The sequence below is a fragment of the Tympanuchus pallidicinctus genome, unplaced genomic scaffold (assembly GCF_026119805.1).
Source record: "Tympanuchus pallidicinctus isolate F22 unplaced genomic scaffold, pur_lepc_1.0 scaffold15, whole genome shotgun sequence".
NCBI lineage: Eukaryota > Metazoa > Chordata > Aves > Galliformes > Phasianidae > Tympanuchus > Tympanuchus pallidicinctus.
This window is the reverse complement of record NW_026294669.1, coordinates 23,298,069-23,321,328: the sequence shown is the minus strand read 5'-3', so window position 1 is coordinate 23,321,328 and position 23,260 is coordinate 23,298,069. Positions and strand designations below refer to the sequence as shown.

At 38.4% G+C, this 23,260-nt stretch overlaps 1 protein-coding gene and 1 long non-coding RNA gene across 2 annotated transcripts; one reads left to right on the top strand and one right to left on the bottom strand.

Moving 5' to 3' along the window:
* Positions 1-1,538: 1,538 nt before the first annotated feature.
* On the bottom strand, positions 1,539-23,080 carry DNAJC10 (DnaJ heat shock protein family (Hsp40) member C10). The gene is made up of 23 exons (XM_052676051.1): positions 22,931-23,080; positions 22,093-22,427; positions 20,602-20,767; positions 18,949-18,999; positions 17,980-18,062; positions 17,646-17,777; positions 16,529-16,622; positions 16,244-16,321; positions 15,065-15,108; positions 14,584-14,721; positions 13,360-13,449; positions 12,619-12,732; positions 11,764-11,878; positions 10,511-10,638; positions 10,129-10,245; positions 9,332-9,433; positions 8,772-8,927; positions 7,371-7,504; positions 5,940-5,993; positions 5,428-5,575; positions 4,571-4,690; positions 3,280-3,396; positions 1,539-2,664 (listed from the first exon to the last, which is right to left on the bottom strand). The coding sequence occupies exons 2-23, from the start codon at positions 22,291-22,293 to the stop codon at positions 2,653-2,655; spliced, it is 2,394 nt and encodes a 797-aa protein (XP_052532011.1). The 5' UTR covers positions 22,294-22,427; positions 22,931-23,080; the 3' UTR covers positions 1,539-2,652.
* On the top strand, positions 11,874-14,567 carry LOC128077215 (uncharacterized). Its single transcript, XR_008204880.1, has 2 exons — positions 11,874-12,600; positions 13,897-14,567. It is a non-coding gene; the product is annotated as an uncharacterized LOC128077215 (long non-coding RNA).
* Positions 23,081-23,260: the final 180 nt, after the last annotated feature.

Genomic DNA, 23,260 nt, shown 5'->3' with positions numbered 1-23,260 from the left:
GTTGCTTCAACTGTATTTTATAAAATTGATGTACTAAACTATTTGAGAGTAACTACCTTTAACTTGGAGAATCAAAATGTAATGTATATAGATAAAAATACAAATAAAGTGACTAAAATATATTTGGGTCCAATCCCTGTGATGTAGTGGTTATCTTTCTTACAGCATCCCTCTTTCCTGCTCACATGGCAAGGCCTGTGCTTGCTCAGTGTCAATTGCTCTGCTGAAGGTTTCTAGCTTTGCGTGCAGCATAAGCGTGCCTGAAATCTCTGCCTTGTAGTTTGACTATTCTGCTGAAGCAGGCATTGACTATTCTGGTGATCTGCTGGCAGCTCTCCAGCTCAGCCTTTATAAAACGTGCAAATAACCTGTTGTACACTTCTCCTGCCTTTCCTCTTTGCAGCTGCTTTTCAACAGTGCTGTGTGAGATAGAGCATTTTACCCAGCAGGCGGCGGTGTTTCAATGACCCAATTCTTCCAAGAGGCAGATCTTCAGAAAACATCTCCAGGTATTTATGCAGTTTTCTCAGAAGTGGATAAGGTTAAACTTTCTTGGATTGTTATTTTAAAAGTGAAATGACTTGCCTTAATTGCTTCATATTGTTAGTACATAGTAACTTTCTTTCTTTAAAGCTAAAAATGATGTGCAGTTAAATCTGGGAGGGGGACTTGCTGGTTCCTAGACAATATTAAAAATTAAAATGTAAGGAATACCCCTGCAGTATGTGCCATCTCTGCTTTTGCCAGATGAGTCTCAGTTTTATCTGCTACTGTATGAATCTATCAGAAGCAGGATGGGGATGTCCATCAGTATGGAAGATTTGGTTAGAAGAAAACTGAGTTACTTTTATCTTACTTAGGTAGATCTGTGAAACTGATGCAGTTTGTTTGGTGAGATGCCGTGTATTTGTTATGCAGTGTTCCACAGCTTCTCTCCCAGGAGAAACCAGCTGTGGTGGAACAGAGGCTTTTTGTTGTGTGGGAGTGTAACGTGCTGCTCAGTTAATTCATTGGGAACTTGCCACTTATTGAAAACTTAACATGTCAGCATCATTGTCTGTGATGTTATGAAGATTGTCAGCAATTTCCTGGTAATGCAAACAGCGCTGAGGTATCGCTAGTTTGTCTTACAGCATTAGTCCTGAAGGTGTGTGCTCACATACTGAGTGTGTTTTGGTTTTGAATGTAATCATGATCCCGATTAGTTTGTATTCAAGTCACAAATTTTTCCTTTTTTGACTGTGACTGAGTTTTGATTTAGATGATTTGATTTAGATGTGGGAAGACCAACTTGAATAAAAACAAATGCAAGTCTTCTCTTTCTAGCTAATATATTACGGAAGTCCCAAGGACTGTAGGTAACCCTGACTGAGGAACACTTGAATTTCTCAGAATGACTAGAATATTTTGCTTGTATCTATCTCTTGCTGCCTTCTGTGTATAATAAATTACTTGTGGCTGAATGCATTTACAAATTTACTAAGTACTGTCCTGTGAATATTATGAAGTCAAATGTAAATCCACAGCAGAGAGACAAGTTTGGCATTCTGAGCAGCACTTTATTGAGAAAACAAAGTATTTCCATGTGTAACTCCTATTGTCTTCAGTAATTTTTGTCAGTTCAGAAGCTATGAAAAATAGTACTCTTCTAAAGAACAGAATTTACACTATCATGTATGAGGAGACATTCTACTGTACAGTGTTTGTTATTAAATTAAAAAGGCACTTGCTTTCCTGTTTGCCAAAAGATTTCAAACAAAAAACAAACCCAAAACATATTTGCAGAGAAAGGAAAAGTGGCAATACCAAAAAAGTTAAATACGTCCACAGAATACATTCATATGTAAAAAGACAACAGTAATGTTATGACCTAATAACTTAAACAGATGCTTCTTTAGCATAATTCAAATTCTGAAAGTTGATGTTTGGAAACACAGTTGAGTCCTTGATTTTTTTTTTTTTATTTTTAATTATTAAAAAAAAAAACAACCAAAAACAACACAGCAGAAGCCCCAAACCTCAAAGCCAAACAAGAGCTCTTCAAAGTTATGTTCAGCCTGGCACCACCAGTGCCACAGTATCATAATGTGCCCAAGGGCAGGCATGCTGTGTATCAATGAACCTGTCCTGCTACCCCTTCCTGATTTAACTTTTTCTTAGCAGTTTACCAGACAATAACACATACTTAAAGCGGAGTAATCCCATCTTTCAACTAGACAATCCCTCATTGTGTTTCTGCATTGCAGAGTGGTTTGAGAGCATTTTCAGCCATAGGCTGAGTGCCACATCCATGAGTGTTCAGAAAGAGCCAAAGTAATGAATGGGTAGGCAAAAGCAATACAGTCCACACTTCTGGCCATCTCCACTGGCTGAGTAGAAGAAGATAGTTGGTTCATCAGAAGAGAAACACGCACGGTTCAGCTGCAGAAACAGTGAATGCCTCCCCCCAAACTGAAATGCTTTCATCTTCCCCCGGTTCAACAGAATTCATATAGACAGTCACGTGTGCCCACGAACTCAAACTAGTTTTCATTTCATTTATCCTGTCATGAATGTAACTGGCTTTATATTTCCTTATGGTGCATCTTCTATATTCACAGCTTTGGAGTATCTTGAGTTCTATCTACCTCCAGTAGATACCTCCAGTACCAGTTAGAGCTCATCCTAGTGACAAGAAAGGAAAGAGTTAAGGTGTACTAGAAGTGCAAAAATCATCCAGATTATTTTTTTTTTACTTGTATTATTTGATTATAAGTTTCCCTCTCTCTGTTTTGAGATAAGATCTGTTTTGATCTCAGAGAATGATAATGAGATACAGTAATAAGAACAACTTATCTATTTAAGAAATGCTTGTCCAACTGATATTTTGGCGTAATACACAACTGTTAAGAAGTACCTTCTGAGTTAAAATGTCAATTCCAGTCTTAAACTCAGCTTCTACATTTTGGTGCCTGCTTTCTAAATCTAGTCTAGGGATCACAGTTAAGAACACAGTGCATCTCAATCTTTCTTCAATGCAGCTGTCCCGTCCCATGAATACCATAAATTCCGCTGAGCCTTGACAAAGCTGGTATCAGAGAATACTGCTGTTGCAGTATCCACGGGTGTGAAAAACTGAATAGGTAATTGTGACCAAAACAAGACCACGAGTAAAGCGTGCCTGGTGCTACCTGAAGATAGAAGGTTTGTAACACTTCATGGACAAAGAGCAAATATTAGCAAAGTCTATTCTTTAAAATAAGGTATCTTGCAGAAAGCACCAGAATTAAGAATGCTTACCTTGTTCCTAGATTTTTTTCTTTTTCCTTTATTTTGAATTGCTTCTAATTTTTCAGTCAAGATGTCAGCAATGCCTTTTGCGTCTCTGCTGTCTATATATTCCCCAAGAATACTTTTCTTTAAAAATGAAAAAGAGGAAAATAATCTAAAAAATTGTTACATTACCCATGCACTACACTGAATAGGAAATTTCCTTACTTCTAGATAAAATTCCAGGGGAGTGGAAGGAGGCAGACAGTGGAGCTCTGGTAGGTTAATTTATTGATTTCATGATATGTTTTTAACTTTATTTTAACAATGCTAACTCTTAGTTGCAGTAAGAACCACTTCTAGATACAGTTTTTAGAACTATATAAACTTGGTCATTTAGGTTAAGGAAATTTGAAACAGTTGTTTGCCATTTTCTCACATTCATTCAGCTGAGTATTTAATGTTGTCAACATTAAAAAAAAGTCTGCAAGTTTTGATAGATTTCTGGGATGTTGATTATGAGGTAGGTCACTATTTGGAAACCTGAGAAGCCATTACTCTTAACCCAGTAAAGTCTTATTGAATTTGATGGAATCGTGAGAGTAAGGATTTCTAGCATTTTGTTGTAAGAGATGGAGATCAAAAAAATATAGTTGAGTTGGCTTAAGGTATTAATATACATTGAAAGACTTCTGTTTAAGATTAATTAACACACCTAAAGAAGACTGCAATTTTCTCGAAATGTAATAGTCAATTGCTTGTACAAGAATAAAGGCAGTTTCCTAGAACTGTCTGAACACTTCAGTTCTTAAATTATTATTACTAATCTGTTAATAGATATTAGTCTTACTCCTCTGTAATTGAAGTAGTTTATAAAGGCTTAAGATGGAAAACAAGTATTTTCTATCAATTTTCTATCTTATAAGTCAAAATTACAATGAAACACTAATGATTGCAGTGGAAGCGCATTTCCCTTTAGCCACAATGATAATGCCCACATTTGACTTTGAGAGACACTTCAGTAGCTAATGCTAGAAGTGGTTTACAAAATTGTTTTGTCACTTGAGTCTCCTGCTCAGTCAAACCCCAGATCTGATTAAGTCTCTAGTTTAGCTGCTGGTCGGTTAATTTGCAACTTATTATTTTTCAGTAACACTTCACTACTGTAACTTGAGTATTAGTAAAATCAATTACAATTTTATTTCTGGAATATCTAAATTGTGTGCTTCAGTGTTACAGAAATAGTCTAAGTTTAATGTGAAATGAGATACTGCTACAACTGGCACCTGCCCAGCAGTGTACACAAAGGGAGACACTTTACCTTTGTTCCTTGGTAGGGGTAAAACTTAACAGTAGGGTAGGCTCTGATATCAGCGCTTTGGCAGGTCTGACCGTATGCCTGACAGTCTACTTTTCCAGCTTTTACTTTTCCTTTAATGGCCTAAAAAGAAATACTTTTATTAGAAACGAGCTTCAAGTTTCCATGTCTGACTATAAGCAGATAATTTGAATGAGCCAGCGGTGCAGCTAAAAAATAAGCAAGAGAGGTTGCTCAAATCTTTTAAATAACTCATAGTCACTCGCTTCAGTCTCAGTGTCACACAGCCTTTATCAAAGTTGCCATGTGTTCTGCAGAGCACACGCACTTGAATTCAGAGCACAGCACACCACAGTTCCAAGGGGCTCCCAGTCACGGATTGAAGTTTGTCTAAAGGAGGGCCTGCGTGCATGTTTTTGTACAAGCGCCAATACCCACTGACAAAGGGGACCCAAAGGGCAGACTTCTAATGACAGTGCATCTCATATCGCAGTTACTATGAAAAGAGGGTTAGTGAGGTTTTGATTTGAAATTATAGCAGACTAGTGTGAAAACAGGGAACACCTGACTTAAAAATGGTCTTCTCTCACTATCACGAGGGTAAAATGCTCTATTAATTTTTTCTCTGTACAAGGACAGTAACTGCCTATCTGTAAAATAATAAAAAAGATCTACAGTGAATAATGAACCAAGACAGCTATTTAAAAACTGAAATATTAAAGGCTTTCTCCCCTGCAGCTAGAAAGAAGTATGTGATTTTTGGATAACTGCCTAAAAATAGTGTGTTGGTGAATGATCCTGAGTATTATAACCACTGCTAGTAGAAAAAGAGCAATCTGCTAGTCTATTGAAAAGCCTACCCTTGCGAGGATCTCAAATTCAGGAGCAAAATTTTGGCAAGGTCCACACCAGGGGGCATAAAAATCAATGACCCAGTGATCTTTTCCATTCAGAACTTTTTCTGTAAAACTCTGAGGAGTCAGGTTTATGGACACTTGTGGCAAATATCTGAGAAAAGGAAGAACAACAGTCATCATCTGTTTGGTGTCTCAAACACATATGCAAGTTCCACTTAAGTGCAAGAAAAGTAGTTTGGAAATCCCTACTTTATGTGTTGTACTATTAAGGAATCTCTTCTTAGAAGTTGTAGACAAAAGAATACAGTTTTTAGGAAATGGGAAGACAGGAGCAATATTTCTCCATGCTTTTAAAAGCTTGATTTAAAAGATGTGGTAACATTAGAATCTTAAATTAAGCATTACATACGTGTCAGTGTTTTCTAGTTCTTGATTTACATACAGTTTGGATATAAAATTCTAGAAAAACACAACTCTATGTAACTTGGTTGCAAAGTTCAATGCTGTCAACTTACCCTAATGCCCAGCCTCTCAGTGAATATGAATCTCTGTGCCACCCGTTGTAGCTACTGTAAGAAGAAAGCAAAAAGCTGGTTACACCTTGGCTTTCTGTTTAGAAAAGAAACAGAAATGTTTCTTTTCGTTAAGTGGATGATGAAATAAAAACCTTAAAGCATGCATACATTTCAGAATATATTTTTGCCTTGCTTTCAATTCTGAAAATAAAGGTCTTGTTATTCAAAGGCACAGAATTAAGGAGTAGTAGAGCAAAGAAAATACAACAATTCTATAGCAAGAGAGTGAGAAACACATTGGGGAGTGCATGAGCTTTGCTAGCTGAAAGTCTGGATGATCTTTAGTACCAACTCTAGAACTGCAGACATTAAGAAACATAAGAATTAAATTGAAAAACCTTTATTTTCACTGATATTCCTTTATTACAATTAAACTACTGTCACTTATATGTTTCCCTCAATTTAAGAGTAGAAAATCAAGGCAAGGTAAGATCTTTGACAAAGATTTATTATATGGACTGTCAAGGCACTGTTTAGTTTGAAGTTCCAGAAGAAGTTTAGTATCAATTTACAGCTTCATGAAGTATTTATCAGTGTAGAGGAACCTGTTGAAAATCTGACCGTTTTCAGGTTAACTCTGTTTAAAGACGCATCATATTTTTGCAGGAAAAAATAACAGTTATGAATTTGGCAAGTAATATCTACCACTTTCTTTTCCAAATAAGAAATAAAAACCTGTGTTTAGGAGAAACTTTGTCCAGAAGAATCAAAAGTAAGCAATCCCATGATAAAAGCTACCAAACCCAAGCCTGCTACTAAGCATTAGAATGAAGCACTAGTTTGTTATCTGCCAGCATTTTCTCAGCTTTCCAGTTTGTAAAAGAATAAGTGAGCTATCTGATATTTCAGATCTGTGGCATTTACCTCCTGAAATCCCCAGCTCTTGACACAATGCTGTGAAACAAAGGGGACAAGCTCTTTGGCTACATTTCGTTTCCCTTAGAATTTCTGGTGGTGTTAATGAGTAACGTGTCCATACTAATGCTGCAGTGAATGAGATGATGTACCAAGACAATCTTTGCAATGATGCAAAGGATGGTCAGGACACATTTACAGCATACTGTTCTTTGAAGCTGCAACTAATTAAGCCTATTAATATTTTTAGATTCGACGATTTACATCTACTTTAACAGGCTACTGACCTTAAAACTGGCCCCTGCTAAACAAGAAGAAAGAAAAAGCCATGTTCCTGAGTTTCAGTTCAACCTACTGAAATGTGACAGCAGATTAAAATGGCATGTGTTTGAAGCTAGCAATGACTGGGATGAAAATATTATAGAAGCCTATTTTAATAGCTTTTAATGAAAATTTTTCCATGCATCAGAACATGTGACTGTAGTGTGCAATCACTTTCTAAACTGAGGTACTTACTAATACTGATGGGCTGTGCTTGATTTTTGAGGAAAGAGTCTTATTTCAGGATATCCCCGAACATTTTCTTGGTGACAGAAGGAGTAAAATTTTTGACAGTCCACGCTGCCAACACTGATTAATCCATTTAACATCTAGGAAAAGAAACAATCAAACATGCTAATTGATAATACTGCCGTCTCAGAATTGATGTCTGAATTGCTTGAATTAACTGAGCTGAAGAACAAAACCAACCAAGATGATTCAAGGCTTTCTTCTTTCCTTTGAATGGCTCACTGGTATCTACTGGGAGCCAGCCATCCAGCTTTGCTGCTAGCAGCCAGTATCATTTTAGTGTAAGGTGTGATGTATGTGGCTTACAAGGCACCTGTCTTGGCTTAAAAGGAACACGCAAAGGGCAGCTATTGGGTATGGCTACCATGTTTCATATCTCAGGCTCAGCAGTTAAGACAGATCCCAGTACACTGTAGCTATGCTATGGGTTTCACAGTTTGCAAGTGTCTTAGACATGCTGAATTTGTTGCAAAGGCCCAAACCCACCTAGCAAGGGTTAGAGTGTATTCTTGTAGGCCTTGTGATACTTCACAGATGTTTGATGTAGAGCTTCAGATAGAACTCCTAGTCCAGGCTAGTTTAAAGAATCTGAAAGTCACAGGCTAGCTTTCAAATCCCTCTTGTTTTGCCCAAAGTTTCTACTTTGGATTCCTAAAAAATGTCCAAGAAAGCTCAGATGACTGTTGGTGATTGTGGTACTACCTTTGCAAATGACAACACTAATGGCCTTGCAAAAGAAAAACATCCTTCCATACCCAATTAGCGTGAGTGGGAAGGATGTGAAATTCAGTTAACTGATCATCACCCTTAAATTCAGCACTCTTTAACATTTATTTACTTTCAGTAAAGAAACACAATCTCTGGAAAAAATATCTTGCAAGGACAAGAATTAATTAAGATATGTAAGACTAAATTCCTCTAATCGTAAGTCAAAACCAGAGCTTTCACCAAGGTCTAGGTGCCATCTTAGAAGTGACTAATGGTCATAGAGAATAACTGTGAATAAAGGGGTAAATAATTGAAATTAATTCTTACCCAATTTATAGATAAATCTTTAATTTTTCAGATTTTATTTTAAACAAATACAGAGCTGTTAAGTATCAAAGTTCCTCACAGCTTTGAAAACACGCCTTTTAACAGCATTAACAGGAAGCACTGGATTACAGAGTTAATGTGCTGAAAAACATACAAAAAGCTTAGTATCTGGAGCAGTGTAGAACTGCTAAGTATGAATTCCTGTTTTGTTCATGATATTAATCACTAGACTTTTTCAGCACACAAATTTAAGACAGCAGTAACTCCACAGAATGAAACATAAAAGCAGAACAACATCTGAATGTCACTTACCCTGGCCATTTTTTTCCATTCTGGCATTAAAGCCTGACAAGGTCCGCACCATGGAGCATAGAAATCAACCATCCAGATTTCCTCTCGTTTTCTTCTCTCAACTAATTCTACAAATGTCTCTGGTGTTAGGGAGATCACGGATGGATTCCTAAGATCCTATGGCAAAGGCAGTTTATGGACATGTACTTTGCAATTAGAAGTTGTCCTGTTCCAGCTATCATCCCACACTGACTGTATTAAGCTCTGAGAATGTTCCTCTTCTACTCAAAATTACCCATTCTATGAGGTAGATGTCATTACCACTGTTCTGCAGATTGAAAAGTATCTTCAGGTATTTGCTACCGATTTGAAAGAAATAACTTGACAGAGTAGGGAAATAAATCTACTAAGTTTCAAGTCCCCGACTGACGCTTGCTGTATCACTTGTTGATGAAGGTTTTTTTCCATTCCCAGCCTTACTAGTCTAATGAAAACCAAAATAAATCTTGGTCCTCCAACAAATTGTTTGTGGATAAGCTGCAAACATAGCATGATCCCAACCAGGATTATAACTTACGTACCTCTATAAACTCCAAGATCTGCTCAGCAGAGTGATGGCCTTCATATTCATGAACATCAGACTGATTGAACACAACAGTTGTTGGATAAGCTCGAATGTTGTGCTAACAAAACACAGTAAGAAGGTACAAGGAATTATTAGGTGTCCTGTACATTCCTTTAACTGCCATTAGTACTGCTATCTCCCAGCTGCTCATCTGTCCTTTTTGTGCTACACAACCGCTTAAACTTACAAGTGGAGTTTGAAACCTGTATAGAAAAAATGCCAGTTGTGTTCAGATGGCAGTTTGTACTGAATTGGAAAGCCAGTCAGCAGTTCTTTTGCCATCCTTCACAAAACAGAAGTTAATCCACAGGCTTTCTAAACCTTAACTTAAAGGCTATCTTAGCCTCACGTGAAGACCTGTGCCGTATGAGGATCTGTACTATCTAACATTGAATGCAGATGCTTTCAAAATCAAAGTTCTTCAGTAGAATACACCTAAACATGACTTAAAAGCTTTGCCTTTTTTGAACGGCTTGAAGTGTTTTTAGATGTCCTCACTTCTAATACAGATAGAAAGCTTCTAACAGAAAAAGCTCTTATAAACAATAAGATGTGCTGATGCCTGCTAAAATGTAGCACTTGCGAGAATTCAGGGAGAGTAATTCCATTTTTTACCCAGATAAGATAACTGAAGCAAAACTAAGCAAATTCAAACATGGAGAAAGAGCCAAGATTTTTAGAACACATAAACAGCGTATTGTTACATACACGTAAAAAGAAAATAACTATCAAACATAAGTTCCTGCAGCTTACCATGTTACAAAGCCCCTCATGGACTGTACAGTCTAGTGTTCCAAATTTAAGCTGACCATAAAGATGTTTTGATGCTTTTCTCAGCTCCGGTAACAGAGCTCGACAGGGAGGACACCACTGGAAAACAAAATGCAAATGAAGGCAATTGCTTGGCCCTGCAGCAGGAGAACATCAGCTGTTTGAAAAGAATAATATGCTGCTTTGGCAACAAGCTGCACTAAAAATAACAATCCGTGCAATCTAGGAAATACTGCTGCCAAGGAATGAGAAATTATTGTACTGTCCCGTAATGTTGAAGCACGCCTTCAAGATACTGATAGCATTTTGCTACATAATTACATAACACTTTTTAAAAAGGGTCATGTAGATACTAAATATTTACCGGTGCAAAGAAATCCACAAGCCACGGTTCCTTTTCTTTACCAGGAAAATTCTGGGGTCCCAGTGTGATAACATGAGAGTTGACGCTTTCTTTGGCAAATGCAACAATGTCATACAAGATCTTCTTTCCTTCAAAGAACAATGTAGAAAGGAAATCATTTTACCTTATGAAAGATCTCTTGATATCGTGTTGTTAGAAATATTGGATGGATGTGACTTCTGGAAAAAGTTGTGTGTGCCATCAGCCTTGTAAATAGCAAATCAAAATTCAGAACAATGTATGCATTGTAGTCCAATATATTTCTCTGACCCTAGTTATAATTTATGCCATTATGAAAAGATGTAGAAATGCTGCATGTGCACAACCTCTTCTTGGCTTTTCTGCAGTAGAAATTGCAGATAGGGAAAAACCTTATATACTGAGAGCACACACGAGATGCATGGGACCATCCTTCCCTATCAGATGTGGTTCATCTTTTCCAGGTGGTCAAAAAATTTTCTTCTCTCTTCTTTAAGATTACAGTGCTTAGGTTTTGACTGATTTCTTGGCAAGCTGTTTCTAGTAGCTGAGAGGCTGAAGACTCAGAACCTCATTGTGCATAATTGCCTTGTACTGCATTCTGGATCAAACAACACCAGTTATTGCTAGCTACAGTTTTGTACCATTGTACATTATTTTTTACATTGTACCATTTTTTACATGGTACATTGTACCATTATTTTTTAATCCTTTTAGAGGTACACAGTACTACAGTTACAATCCTTCCTGGAACCAAACCAAACGAACATAAGTGGCGAAGTCTTAATACAGACTTTCTTGAACTGAAATTAGTTAAGGAATTTGTTTTAAGTGCAGTGACATGATATCAAATCCAAGTTTTTCAAGTGGCAGCACTGTAAAGCTGGCAGGTTAAGTCTCAAGGAAGTGTGTGCCTTGCAGCACTCTTTGGCTGTCCTACCCAAAACGTACGCTGTCTTGGTTAGCTTCAGAGATTTCATTTGTATGTAAACATATAGGTGACTTTCATATAGACAAGATAGAAAAGGCAAAGTACATCTCTTAGTATCTGATGCCTCCTTCTGGGAGAGAAGAGATAAAAGAAAAGTCTATGCACGGTTACCTTAATGTCAGAGACAAAAAGCAAATATTAAGACTACAGAACTGCTCCTTTAATAAAGAAGAGCAGTTTGCCAAACGTGGCATCATCTTAAAGTGGTTATGTAATGACTTGGTCTTGCCAAAGCGTCCCTTACCATGATGAATTTCGTAATCTTCAATTCCTTTTCCTTTGAACACTGCTAGACATGGCTGATACACATATAGTTTGTTGCAGATGGTTGGAGAGGAAAGACAGTCAAACTTGCCAACCTATTTAACAGAGTGCCATTTTAATTAAGGCATCCAAATTTATACAGACTAACAGTCTGGAAGGCGGTAAAAATTAGGATAAATTCATAATAAAAGCAGTAAAAACATGGACAACCAGTAGCCTTTTTAAAAATAACAGCTCTTAAGACAATCTTACATCTATGATGTTTGAGCAAAACTGTCACAGCTATATTAGGTTGTTTTGCTAATTTCAAATTAGAAGGTCAAAATAGAATGACACCAAAAAGAATCTTACTTTCTTCAAGGAAGCAGAAAGACTCCTGAAATAAATTATGCTAGAATCCTTCTAGCATTGCAATGATTTTTTGAAATCCACAGCTTATAGAGTAACGCAATCCACGTGTCTTTAGTACAAAGATTGAATCTGGTTTCTCTTTGCTAAGATGACTTTCAAGATAACGATAGAGATTTTTGAATAATACAGTTTTGCGTACATCAATTTCATGTTGAAGCTTTAACTTTTGATTGTTAACTGAATGAGATCTGCAGCAGTATTTGCTGTGAGGGAAAAGATGTAAAATACAATCTTTCCTAATTACTTCTAATTTATTTAGATAGGATGGAAAACTTCACCACTTGCTTTAATTTAAAAACGTCACTACTCATCTATACTAACAGCATCTCTCTTTGGTACCAGAGGTGGCAGTAGCAAATTGTAAGGACCAACTTGTTCTCTGAATACAAACGAAGGCCAGTACTGGGTAAGTGAGCACTCTTACCTGAATGTGTTCGTCTTTAAGTAAAAATTTCAGTTTCTTAAATTCCTGTACACTTGATTTGTCATTTTCCCCAAACTGGAAGAAAAGCAGCCATCTGTGGTGAGCTAGATGGTCCTTTCAACAGGGGGAAAAGAAACCAAACACCATTATTCCTCACTTATACCAATTTACAGATTCTTTGTTTTATGGAAAGATGATGCCCAATTATTCAGTCGATCTCTACATGACCTCTTCCCACACTCAAGTTTTTTTCAATTAGTCCTCCACTAAACTTCTTTCTACTAAATCATAAGTGAAAAGAGGCAAAGAAATCTGAAAACATGATCGCTACATGTTACTCTCTATACTTCGTTTTCATTACATTTTCTATTGTGGATCAATCTGCTACTACTACAAGTGTCAGAAGAGCCTGGCTGTCCTCCCCTCCCTCCTGCCACACGACCAAATTGTCACTGATTTTGAACTAGATTTTAACCACAAAGTTATTGTTGTGAGTTCCAATGGCAATTTCCATGGTTTTCTATTTTCTTAATATCTATGTATAATTAAAATATCCACATGTGCACCCCACTACTTCTATTGAGCTAAATTACAGAAGTAAATTGTTGACAAAAAATGTTAAATAATTTGGTTGGAGGGGAAAAAAAAGGTATCAGGCCAAGTGTGATAATCTAAAATTTTAAAGTAACAGGTGGTGATGTTACTTAGACATATTGTCCATGTGTTTTGTTTTGAATTTACCTCTAATGATGCTGCAGAGATGATTTCAAAGTCAGGCAGATGCTTCATGACTTCCTGATATATTTCTCTGGCATCCAAGGAGTTAAGAAACTGGGAAGGAAAGTAAACTGCTGATTATAAAGAACTGTTAACATCAACCTCATTTATCAGCGATTAGTACTAAAGTATCAGCAAAATTATTCTGATTTGTTCTTTTCCATCAACTGAAAAATACAGTCAATAACCATATTTGATCAACTTTTCATATATGTAATAGCAACGTTCTCAGACAACTGCTTTTTAGCTTGCTTTCCCACATTTATCTCAAGATACTGAATTTTGTCAGAACGGGTGCTAGAAGTCCTCAAATTCAAATTTCAAACTGAATTTTAAAATCCAGTTTTAAAAGCTTCAAATTTAGTTTTACTGCCTTCCCTAAGTGCGTGGTATGTATTTCTAAGTTTCAGTATTTCATACCATGAAGGAATTCATACAAGTGAGTAAGTTGGGTATAAGTTGAAAATGGGTAGGTTATGAATTTAATTTCCTCCTTTTAAGCATACAGACAACAGTAGCAGCAATAAAGTAACAGGCCATACTTGATACTGAGGAACATCTCCCATCACTTAAAGGAGTTAAAGCTGCCATGCAAAGGTAGGAGGAGGTCGCAGTATTAAAACAGAGCTGAACAGCATCATCCCTACTGCCAGACAGCGTAGGAGTGCTTTCATCACGTTTGTCAGCGCTCTGCTCAGAAAAGCATTTCTCACAGTTGTGATACTTGGGGCATATTCTTCCTGGAGGAAAAAGTAGGGGCATGTGGGAAACCTCCTAACCTCGCCTGGAACAGCTGGAGAGCAGATTCAGGAGTAGCTCTTGGGCCTGTCACAAAGCACATCCCACCCCCAGGATTCCTACAGCCACTCTGTGAGGCTCCAGAAGAGGTGGCTTAGCAGGACTAGAGGCTGGTGCTGCTTGCACCGTTGCTCTCCTCCACTCCGCCTGCACACCAGCAAGCTGCAGACTACTCCAGGGATTGCTGCCTTAGAAACCAAGTGGGATACAAACTCATAGGATACACAAGTTTAGAAGACAAAAATTAAACAAAGAAACAGAAAAACAACACACTCCCATGCTATCCTTTCAGTTGTACATAAGCAATCTGGACATCATTTGTGTGTTCCTCTGTCAATGCCATTGCCTTATCTTATCTAAATACAGAATTTTTTTAGAAACAACTCGTACCAAAACACCTCCTTTCTCTTTGTTATTTATGGTGGCTCCAGGTGGAAAGTATGCTGTAGTACTAGATGAGATATCTAAATTATCACAAAGCTCACCCTGAGTGCCACAGTCCATCCAGCCTACATTAGCAAGACCTTCCTGTAATTAAAAAAAAAACAAAAACAACAAAAAAAACAAAAAGACATCACAAAAAAACCCAACAAGAATGGTATCTTTAAATTTCAGGTTCAGAAAAATTACTGAAAATCCCATCAAAAATTGTTACATACGTTTAGAAAATGGAAGGAGGTCACGTTGTCAAATGTCACTTAACATTTTTAAAGAGCCATATAAAATCTGAAAATAATTCCAATAGTTACTAAGTCAAGATATATATCTGCTCTGAAAATCAACACTAAACATAAAGTTTTGGCTGTGACTTCAGGCTTTCAATTCTGTTTTTAAATTGCAGGTAATGCTTTCAAAATGAAACACTGCTTACCAACATGCCAGCAAGCTTAAGACGTGTTTGGTAACTCAAGCAATCTGCAAAATAAAAGTAATTTATTTGCAAACATAAGACTTCAGATTATTAACTGTAACTACTCTTGTTTAGAATCACCCCTTTCTCCCTTATAAAGGCAACCCCTTCAAAAGACATGCTTCCTGGCTAGTTGTGAAGTATTGCAGTGACCAAGCTGTCCTGAAATTGACAACCAATGGTTGTCTACTGTAAGTTAAAAGTAGCATGAATAGCATTCTCTTGTTTCATCAAAGAAATATCTATTTTAAAAGTTATACTAAAATGTTTATTTGCTGTACTAAGATGCTTAAATAATGATATCAGAAGAAATTTTAATAAAAATAATGAAAAACATATCTATAGGCTGCCTTGGAATGAGATTTAAATTAAAATATAAAATCCCTATGATTAAAATTACAACAACTCACTGTAATATATTTATCATATGCTCAAATAATCTATCTAGACTTATTTCGAATAGTCAATTTTCCTTTACTAAGATGACCTTTCATCCTCACTCTAACTGGACCAAAGCTGAAAACTTAATGACAAAAGGATTACAACTTGAAATCCAACTGTTTACAAACATAAGTCACACTGCAACTCTGATTATTTATTTTTCAGAACAAAGGTCTCTTCATAGGATGGAGAAATCTTTATTTGTCAAAGGTGTAGCAAATTTCCTGAGCTCTACCAGCCAACCCAGGCAGCTTTCTCTTGTTTTATCTAGTACTGATCCCAAGAAAGTCCATGACATTCAGCTCATTTTTAGGTACTGGTAGTTTAAGGTGGGGGGATTCATCCTTTCTTCCAATCAGGTACCATGACAAGCCAGCCTGCAGTATCTGTTACTTGAGCTTGAGCTGGAAACTCAAGCCAGAGACCTTTTCTGCCTGTTTCCTTCCTGAGGGGTGGTGCTTGATTGCTGTTTTAATGACTCACATGACATTACAGAATCACAATACCATAACCTTTCTATTCACGTTCCTTTAGTGAAAATGCCTGTAGAATGGAGCTTAAATGACCCCACAGCCCAAATATTGTGTTTTTCTAAGATGTTGAACAAATTTATTCTTCATTACAAGCAGAAGGGATCATGTCATTGTCAACAAGAACACTTTTTCCTGTTTGCTTTTTTGATGAGCGTAATACACCTACCCCCACGTTCAGCACAGAAGGTGATCAACCAACCGAGGCCAGAAGCAAATGAGGTCTCAATGGCATTTACAAAATTTCCTGAGAACGAAACAATTTGCATCAGTTTGTGACTGGTTTCAGTATAAACTCAAACAAGCAGCTTTTAAGTACAGAAAACACTATTTTTACTATCAAAACCAACAGCAGATTTTGGGCAGACTTTGTTTTACACCCAGCTTCTGCCATCTTTTATAGCGTAAAAGCAATTTCAAGAGCAGCACCCCGAGCAAAATACATGAATATTACCTGCCCACAGCTCAGTGACTGTGGTTGTAACATACTGCATGGCAAAGTTCTTTAAGCTCTCTTTTGACCTGTCTCCATAGTATTTCACAGGTTGCTACAGAAGACAAAGAACAATATATTTTATAAACTTTATTTGCTGACTTTATATACAGTCTGTACACACACACGTACACATGTATACCCGTGCTTTTGTTAACAGTACTTACACAACTGTCAGACTCACTTTTCCCTCCCCTCTCTGAAGATTTTTGCTGTGTTCTTCTTCTCTCTTACTGAAATGTTTGGAATTTAACCTTTATTTCAATTTTGTAACATGATTTCTTCTCAAGTCAAGCAACACAAGGGATGACTACATCTCAGAAATGCCAGCTCCTAACAATTATATTTTTATTTAAATAAGAATTAAAATTGTGCATATGCTAAATGGACTGACACGAGCAATCTCTGCACTCAGCCTCTCAAATCTTAATATTGTCAAAATATACCTAACGATGCAAGTGCAATTTGCATGCAACTCTTTGCAACTGCCTGTTAAGCAGCGGTGCCAAGGACAGCACGCACAATTCCTCTTGGTGTGCAGGAAGACTTGTGGAAGCAATTTCCAGGTTTCTTTAGGTATGCAGTCATAGATACAGATTGTTCTTTTTCTACTATAATGGACTTCTAAAATACAAGCAGAACCTGTCTAAGGGTTCAGAGTCATTGCTTTGCTGCTGCACCACTGATGACAGTACCTTCCCAAATCAGAAGTTTCCTTCTGTACAGCAACTCTATTTATTTATTTATTTATTTATTAAGAGAAAAGATCACAAGTTTACTTGTTGGAGAGCAAAATGATTCAAGACAAAAACAAACCAAGAACAAGGCTCACAAAAAAAAACCAAAAAAAAACAAAAAAAACCCAAAAAAAACCAAAGAACCAAAGAACTCACAGTATAAAACATGTACAGAAGTTAGCTATCTAAATTTTAATCACTATGAAGGAAGAGAAAATTTTCTTACAAGGAAATTAGATAAATGGAAAGCTGTATAAAAATATATGATTTAGCAAGGGTTAAAGAAATACTCTTCCCGATTTCAATCCTTCTAAAAAAATGCCTGAAATGTTATCACTTACCATTCCAGTTTTGAAAACATACAGACTGGGATAACTGTTAATCCCTTTAATTCGACACAGCATTCTGTTATCTCCACAGTTGACAGCTCCAATGCGTATTACTCCATCCATCTCTTTAGCAAACTCCCTCCACTAGCAAAAAAAAAGGAGAGGAAAAAAAAAAAAAAGGGCTATTTTCCTATAAAGAAATAACGAAAAAGATCAGCATATTTTTTTTCTAGATCTTGGAGTTGTTTTCCACTTCAGCATAAAAATCCACCTCATCAAGTTTTATGCCGAGTAATGACAAAGTTGAGGAGCAGCACTTTGAGAGCTTTGTGCTGGCTATACACACCGTAGGTGCCAAGTCATGGCAGTGGGAACACCGAGGAGAATAGAAGTTGACAAACCACAGCTCTCCAGAGTTAATAGCAGCATCTAGATAGAGAGAAGAAAATTGTACGTAAGTAGTAACTACACTGCAGGTATGCAAATCTCAAATGTATGTATATTGCTTTCCTGAAAGCTGAACAGAGTATTTCCTGATGTCAGACACAAGCCAGTAACAGTAACTCAGAGTGGATACAAATTCCATCTCGCTTGCATAGTTACTACTGTAGGCAAGTGAATGAAAGTTGTTCTACAGAGGATATCACCACCCTGAATTTCAACACAAGTCCTGTTGAGAATAAATGTACTCTTTAGAGATTAGCCTAGCTGAAATGTTTGCTACTGTGAGATTGGTTACCTTAACAACAAAGCACAATTGCTAAAACAACTTTACATAATCAAGATTTCCACTTCCTTATGATCACCTTGCTTCTTTTTGAAGTTCCACAAGGCAATGGCTTTATGTAGAAATCTTGTCTAATAGCTCAAAATGCAACATAATCAGCTGATGGTAACTAGAAAAATAATAGGAAAGGTAATGACTACTCTCACTAATAAAACAACAGCAACAAAATGCACGCCCACACACACGAATTCCGTGCCTTTCAGTCTGCACCTGTGAACGTTGTTTTTATAGTGACTTTTTAAGGTACATTTTCCTATATTAAAATATCCTCACACTATTGACAAAAATTAAGCCAAGTAATTTCTTCTTACAGATCTCACAAAGTAAATTAAACTCTGTATAGATGCCGATTAACTACAGTTTGTCAGGAATTGTTAAAGAATGTTTTTTCCCCATACAAAGATGGTTTTCTGACAGTTCAAAAAATAATTTGAAGACACGTAATATAAGCCTATAGAAATACACATCAGAATGTAAAAACCATTACTTTGGGTTGTCAGATTGTCAAGCTAACATACTGAAACTTACCAAACTCTCCTCGATCCAATGTTATAATTTCAGGATCATCATCATAAATACCTATTAAAAGAACAACCAATTTTTAAATTTTTCCTTCTTTTTTTTTTTTTTTTAATATAGAAACAAATTAACAAGACAGGAAACCAAAAACAGTACATGTAAATTGAAACAGTAAGTTGGCAGAGAATTTTTATGACTTAGCTATATTTATTTAGCAATGTGTCACCTCGGTTTACTCTCACACAAACTGCTGTTCCCTCATGCTACTGAAGCCACCAAGGGAACAGAAAATGTCTTCTGGTGTTTTAGTAGATTAATCGTTGAGCAAAGAAGAGTTGAACTGCTGCTTCCTATCAGAAGAGGGCTTTTAGGTGACAGCTCAGGTTTTACATTACAGCAGGCGTATTAGAAACTGCATCAACCAGCAATTCACAAAGGTTCAGCTCTCAGTTGAGGGCCCTACATGCAGCATCCGGAAGCTTTAACCTCCTGTCTGAGCCTCTGGTTATCTCGGCTTTGTACAACTAATAGAACAGGTGGATGCAGTGGAATAAGCTGCAGAAAGTTAGAATAGCAGCTTTCTTGAAAGCCAAACACTCCTACCTAGAACAACATTACAAGTGGCCTCCTACTTCAAGTACTTGAGAAAGCTGGAGAAGAGATAGCAGCAGTACTATTGAGACACCATTATATTGTGCTAGCATGGACACAGAGCCTGCCATGTTGAGATCCCACCGTGCCGAGGTGCGCAAGGATAACATACACATCAGTGACAAGGGAAATTAACCTCCACAGTGGACAAGCTACCTTTTGTGTTACTATCTATGCATGTCATACAATATATTGCACACACTCACCACATGTACACAGAAATATCTGTATTTAAGCCAGTACGTGTATAAATAAACCATCAGAAACAACTGGTTAATAGGCAGTCAAGGATACTGCTTTTCAACCAAGGAGCGCAACTTCAGACAAAAATGATTTCTTAAATCTGTTTATCTGAAGAAATTTTAGAGCAATTTTCATTTTTCCTGTGCTTGAAACTGATTTACTCAGTTTCAAGTTGCACAGAATTTTTTATGTTTTTATTATCCACACCTGAAAAAAAGGAATAGTTCATCTCTGCCCTTTCTGACAACTATACAAACTCTGTTGAGGTAAACGTGAAATAACTTGTTTCAAGATCATTTTAGTTATTATTCTCTTATTTTTTTCGTTTTCTACCATCCCTTTTACTGATCTCTCATTGTATATTTGTATATAAAACGTGCTTGACAATGCAGAAATGTCCTCTCAAAATCCACTTGAGAATGCAATTCCAGCACTGAGTACTTCAAAAATATATACAATTTGAAAAAATTAAATAGCAACACTGGAATTTAAATGAAAAAGAAAAGGCACTTTAAAAGAGTCAGCAGCAGGAACAGAAACCTAGGCAGGTAGAATGTAACACTGCTGGTATTTGATGGGTAACCATCACCAGGAAATAAAAAATTGGCTCAACACAGTGAAAAGGACAGCTATGGGAGAACAACAGAGCAAGCAGAAGTGCGGAGGGGATGCATCAGATGGTTCTGATGTAAAAAGACTGCTACACAACTGAACACTGCACTTACTTGGACTATTCCAAACAAACCCCAAGCATACGCCATCCCTTACCGAAGTCATAGCGGTAATAGTGCCAGCTTTCATAGCGGCCTCCTTGCTGCTGATCTTCAAGACCTTTCTCTCCGTATTTATCATACTTCTTCCGTAGATCTTCATCTTTAAGTACTTCATAGGCTCTATTTATTTTCAGAAAATTGTCATGGGCATTTGGATCATTCTATTTAAGGAAAAAATAAAATTAGTAAGCAAACAGTAAGCCACACCGTACATACAATGCTGAGAAAATAACTTTTGGAAATATTTTAGTATCCCTATTAAGGCTGCCCAGTGCAGCAGAAGCTGACACTACACAGGGGACTCTATGAATACTGCAATTAAGTTTTCCTTTTCTAAAGCCCAATGCATATTCTACTCATTTCCTCATCCTCATCACTAAGGCATCAACTGAAATACAAAGCTACCAGGTAGGGAGCTGTAACGTTCTCCACAGTGATGCCTCTTCTTTCAGCTTTCCCAACTTTTGTTTGATACTGTGCAAGTTTTATTCTCTTGAAAATATGATACATAATGCACTGGGGAGAGAAGCGGGAGCATACATGCAAATTCAGCAGGAAGCCTCTTCCAACAAGCAGTGTGCCATCAGTGCATCTCCCAAAAGAAGTTATTGTGCATTTCTGAACTCAATAGATTCACTAAGTTGTTCTGGACGTACAGAAATGCATTATGTACCAAGACTCAAAGAAGCAGCAGAGAAACAGAATGCATCTTGTTTCACAATGAAACAAACAGAATGACAGCTTCCTATTTCCCCGATAACCTTTTCTACTTCCCTACTCAACCAGTTTGAAAACCTGTGCTATCTCTGGGCCTACATGGTGCACTGGTGTCTTCTGAGGCTCTGTGCCATTGCACATATGTTTAAAGAGCTAAACATTTCTCATGAATTTTTGATTATTTCAGGAAAAGAAACACCAAACAAATGAACAGTAATTAAGTTTTTAAAAGTTTTTTCTTTTTTTTCTATTTTGGAAAATACAGCAGCACTGAGCCATTTCCAGCTTTTTTCTCTAGTCATTCTTCTTTTCATCTTCCTTGTTACACTTAGGTGGTCCTACAACTTCTGCTCTTACTTGACACTTAGGAGACTGCTGCCTCAAAACAGACTGCTGTTGGATGCTATCTGGATGAGACTTACCAGCAGAGCAACAGTGAGTTTCCTTAAGCTAAACAGAAACTTACCAGTTTACCAACAAGGTAATATGGTGCAAAGGTGGGTTTTCCTGTACTTCACAAAAACAGAACGGAGAATTAAATGATCTTGTCTTTTTTCCTACAGCACTTCAGTATGATCCAAATGACAGTGCAACCACACATTTCTAGTCTACCCTTATGCATAAACCTTTTCTGCAGAAAATCTGAGCTACACCACATTACCAGGTGGTACATCACAAGTACTGATAAACATCTGAGATAAAATAAGTCATCGTTCAATCATTAAATCTACTAGCTCAACAACACTGACCTGCTAAGGACATAACTTACCTGATTTTTGTCAGGGTGTAACTTCAGTGCCAGCTTTTTGAATGCCTGTCTTATTTCTCTGCTACTTGCTTCTTTGGATACTCCGAGTAGACTATAGTAGTCCTGGTCAGTGCACACAAGAACCATTACACATACTAAAACCAATAGTAAAGACCTTCTGAAAGATGTAGGGTAATCTCCTTTGGACAACAAGAACTCCATTGTGGAGCCTCTGGGAAGTTTACGAGTTCTAATGCTGAGAAGAGCCTCCGGTGATCCGATGGAGCCGGGGCACAGAGCAGCGCTCCTGAGGGTCCCCGTCACAGCTCTGGCTGCCCTACTTCACGGCATGAGTCCTGCAAGAATTACGGTCTATGAAAAACAGGGAGAAAAAAGGCACGTTTTCCAGCTCCTTCAGCAAATACACACGAGCACTGAGCCGCACTGCTAGCTCTGCACCTGAACGCGGAGTTTGCTATCGGCTCACCACCTGCTGGCTGACCACACAACCAGTAGACCATCCCTTCCCCGAGTATCAGAGCGGTCACCGGGCACGGCAGCACCAGGCAGCACCAGGCAGCACCAGGCAGCACCAGGCAGCACCAGGCAGCACAGCACAGCACAGCACAGCACAGCACAGCAGCCCCTCGCGCCGTATTTAAGCGCGTGCTTGCAGCAGCCGCCTTCCCCTCGCGCCCACCTGCAGGGCCGCCTCTCCCTCAGCGCGGAGCCGCACGCGCCGCAGCCGCAAGCGCAGCAGCGGGAGGGCCGCCCGCCCGGCGAGGCCGCAGGTAACGGGGCGGCGAAACGCGGCCGGGGCGGGGTTGCCGGGAGGCCCTGGGAGCGGTGCGGCTCTTACCGGCGACAGGAGCTCGGCGGCTCGCAGCGGAGGGAGCCGGAGAAGGGAGCCGGAGAAGGGAGCGGGCCGGGCGCGAGGCAGCATGGGACGGCGGCACCTTCACCCGGCGTCGGGCGGAAGGGCGGCCCGCGCGGGGATCCGGCTGTGGGCCGGCAGCGGGCGGGGCAGCTCCGGGACTGACGTGGCGCCGCGGCCGCCTCGGGCGGTGCTCAGCTCCGCCCCGCCCCGCCGGGCGCTTACGGTCCGGCTGCCCGCAGGGGCCGTAGGGTGGGCCGGGCGCGTGCCTGTGCGCGCGGAGCTCTGAGCCTTCCCGCCTTCCCGCCTTCCCGA

Bases quoted from the DNA above. Each gene is read 5' to 3' on its own strand.
- DNAJC10 (XM_052676051.1), bottom strand. From the start codon at position 22,293: ATGGAGTTCTTGTTGTCCAAAGGAGATTACCCTACATCTTTCAGAAGG. The intron at 19,000-20,601 runs GTAAGGGATGGC...TTCTTTTAATAG, and splicing joins CTATTACCGCTATGACTTCG to GTATTTATGATGATGATCCT. The intron at 18,063-18,948 runs GTAAGTTTCAGT...CTCTCTATCTAG, and splicing joins ATTGGATCGAGGAGAGTTTG to ATGCTGCTATTAACTCTGGA.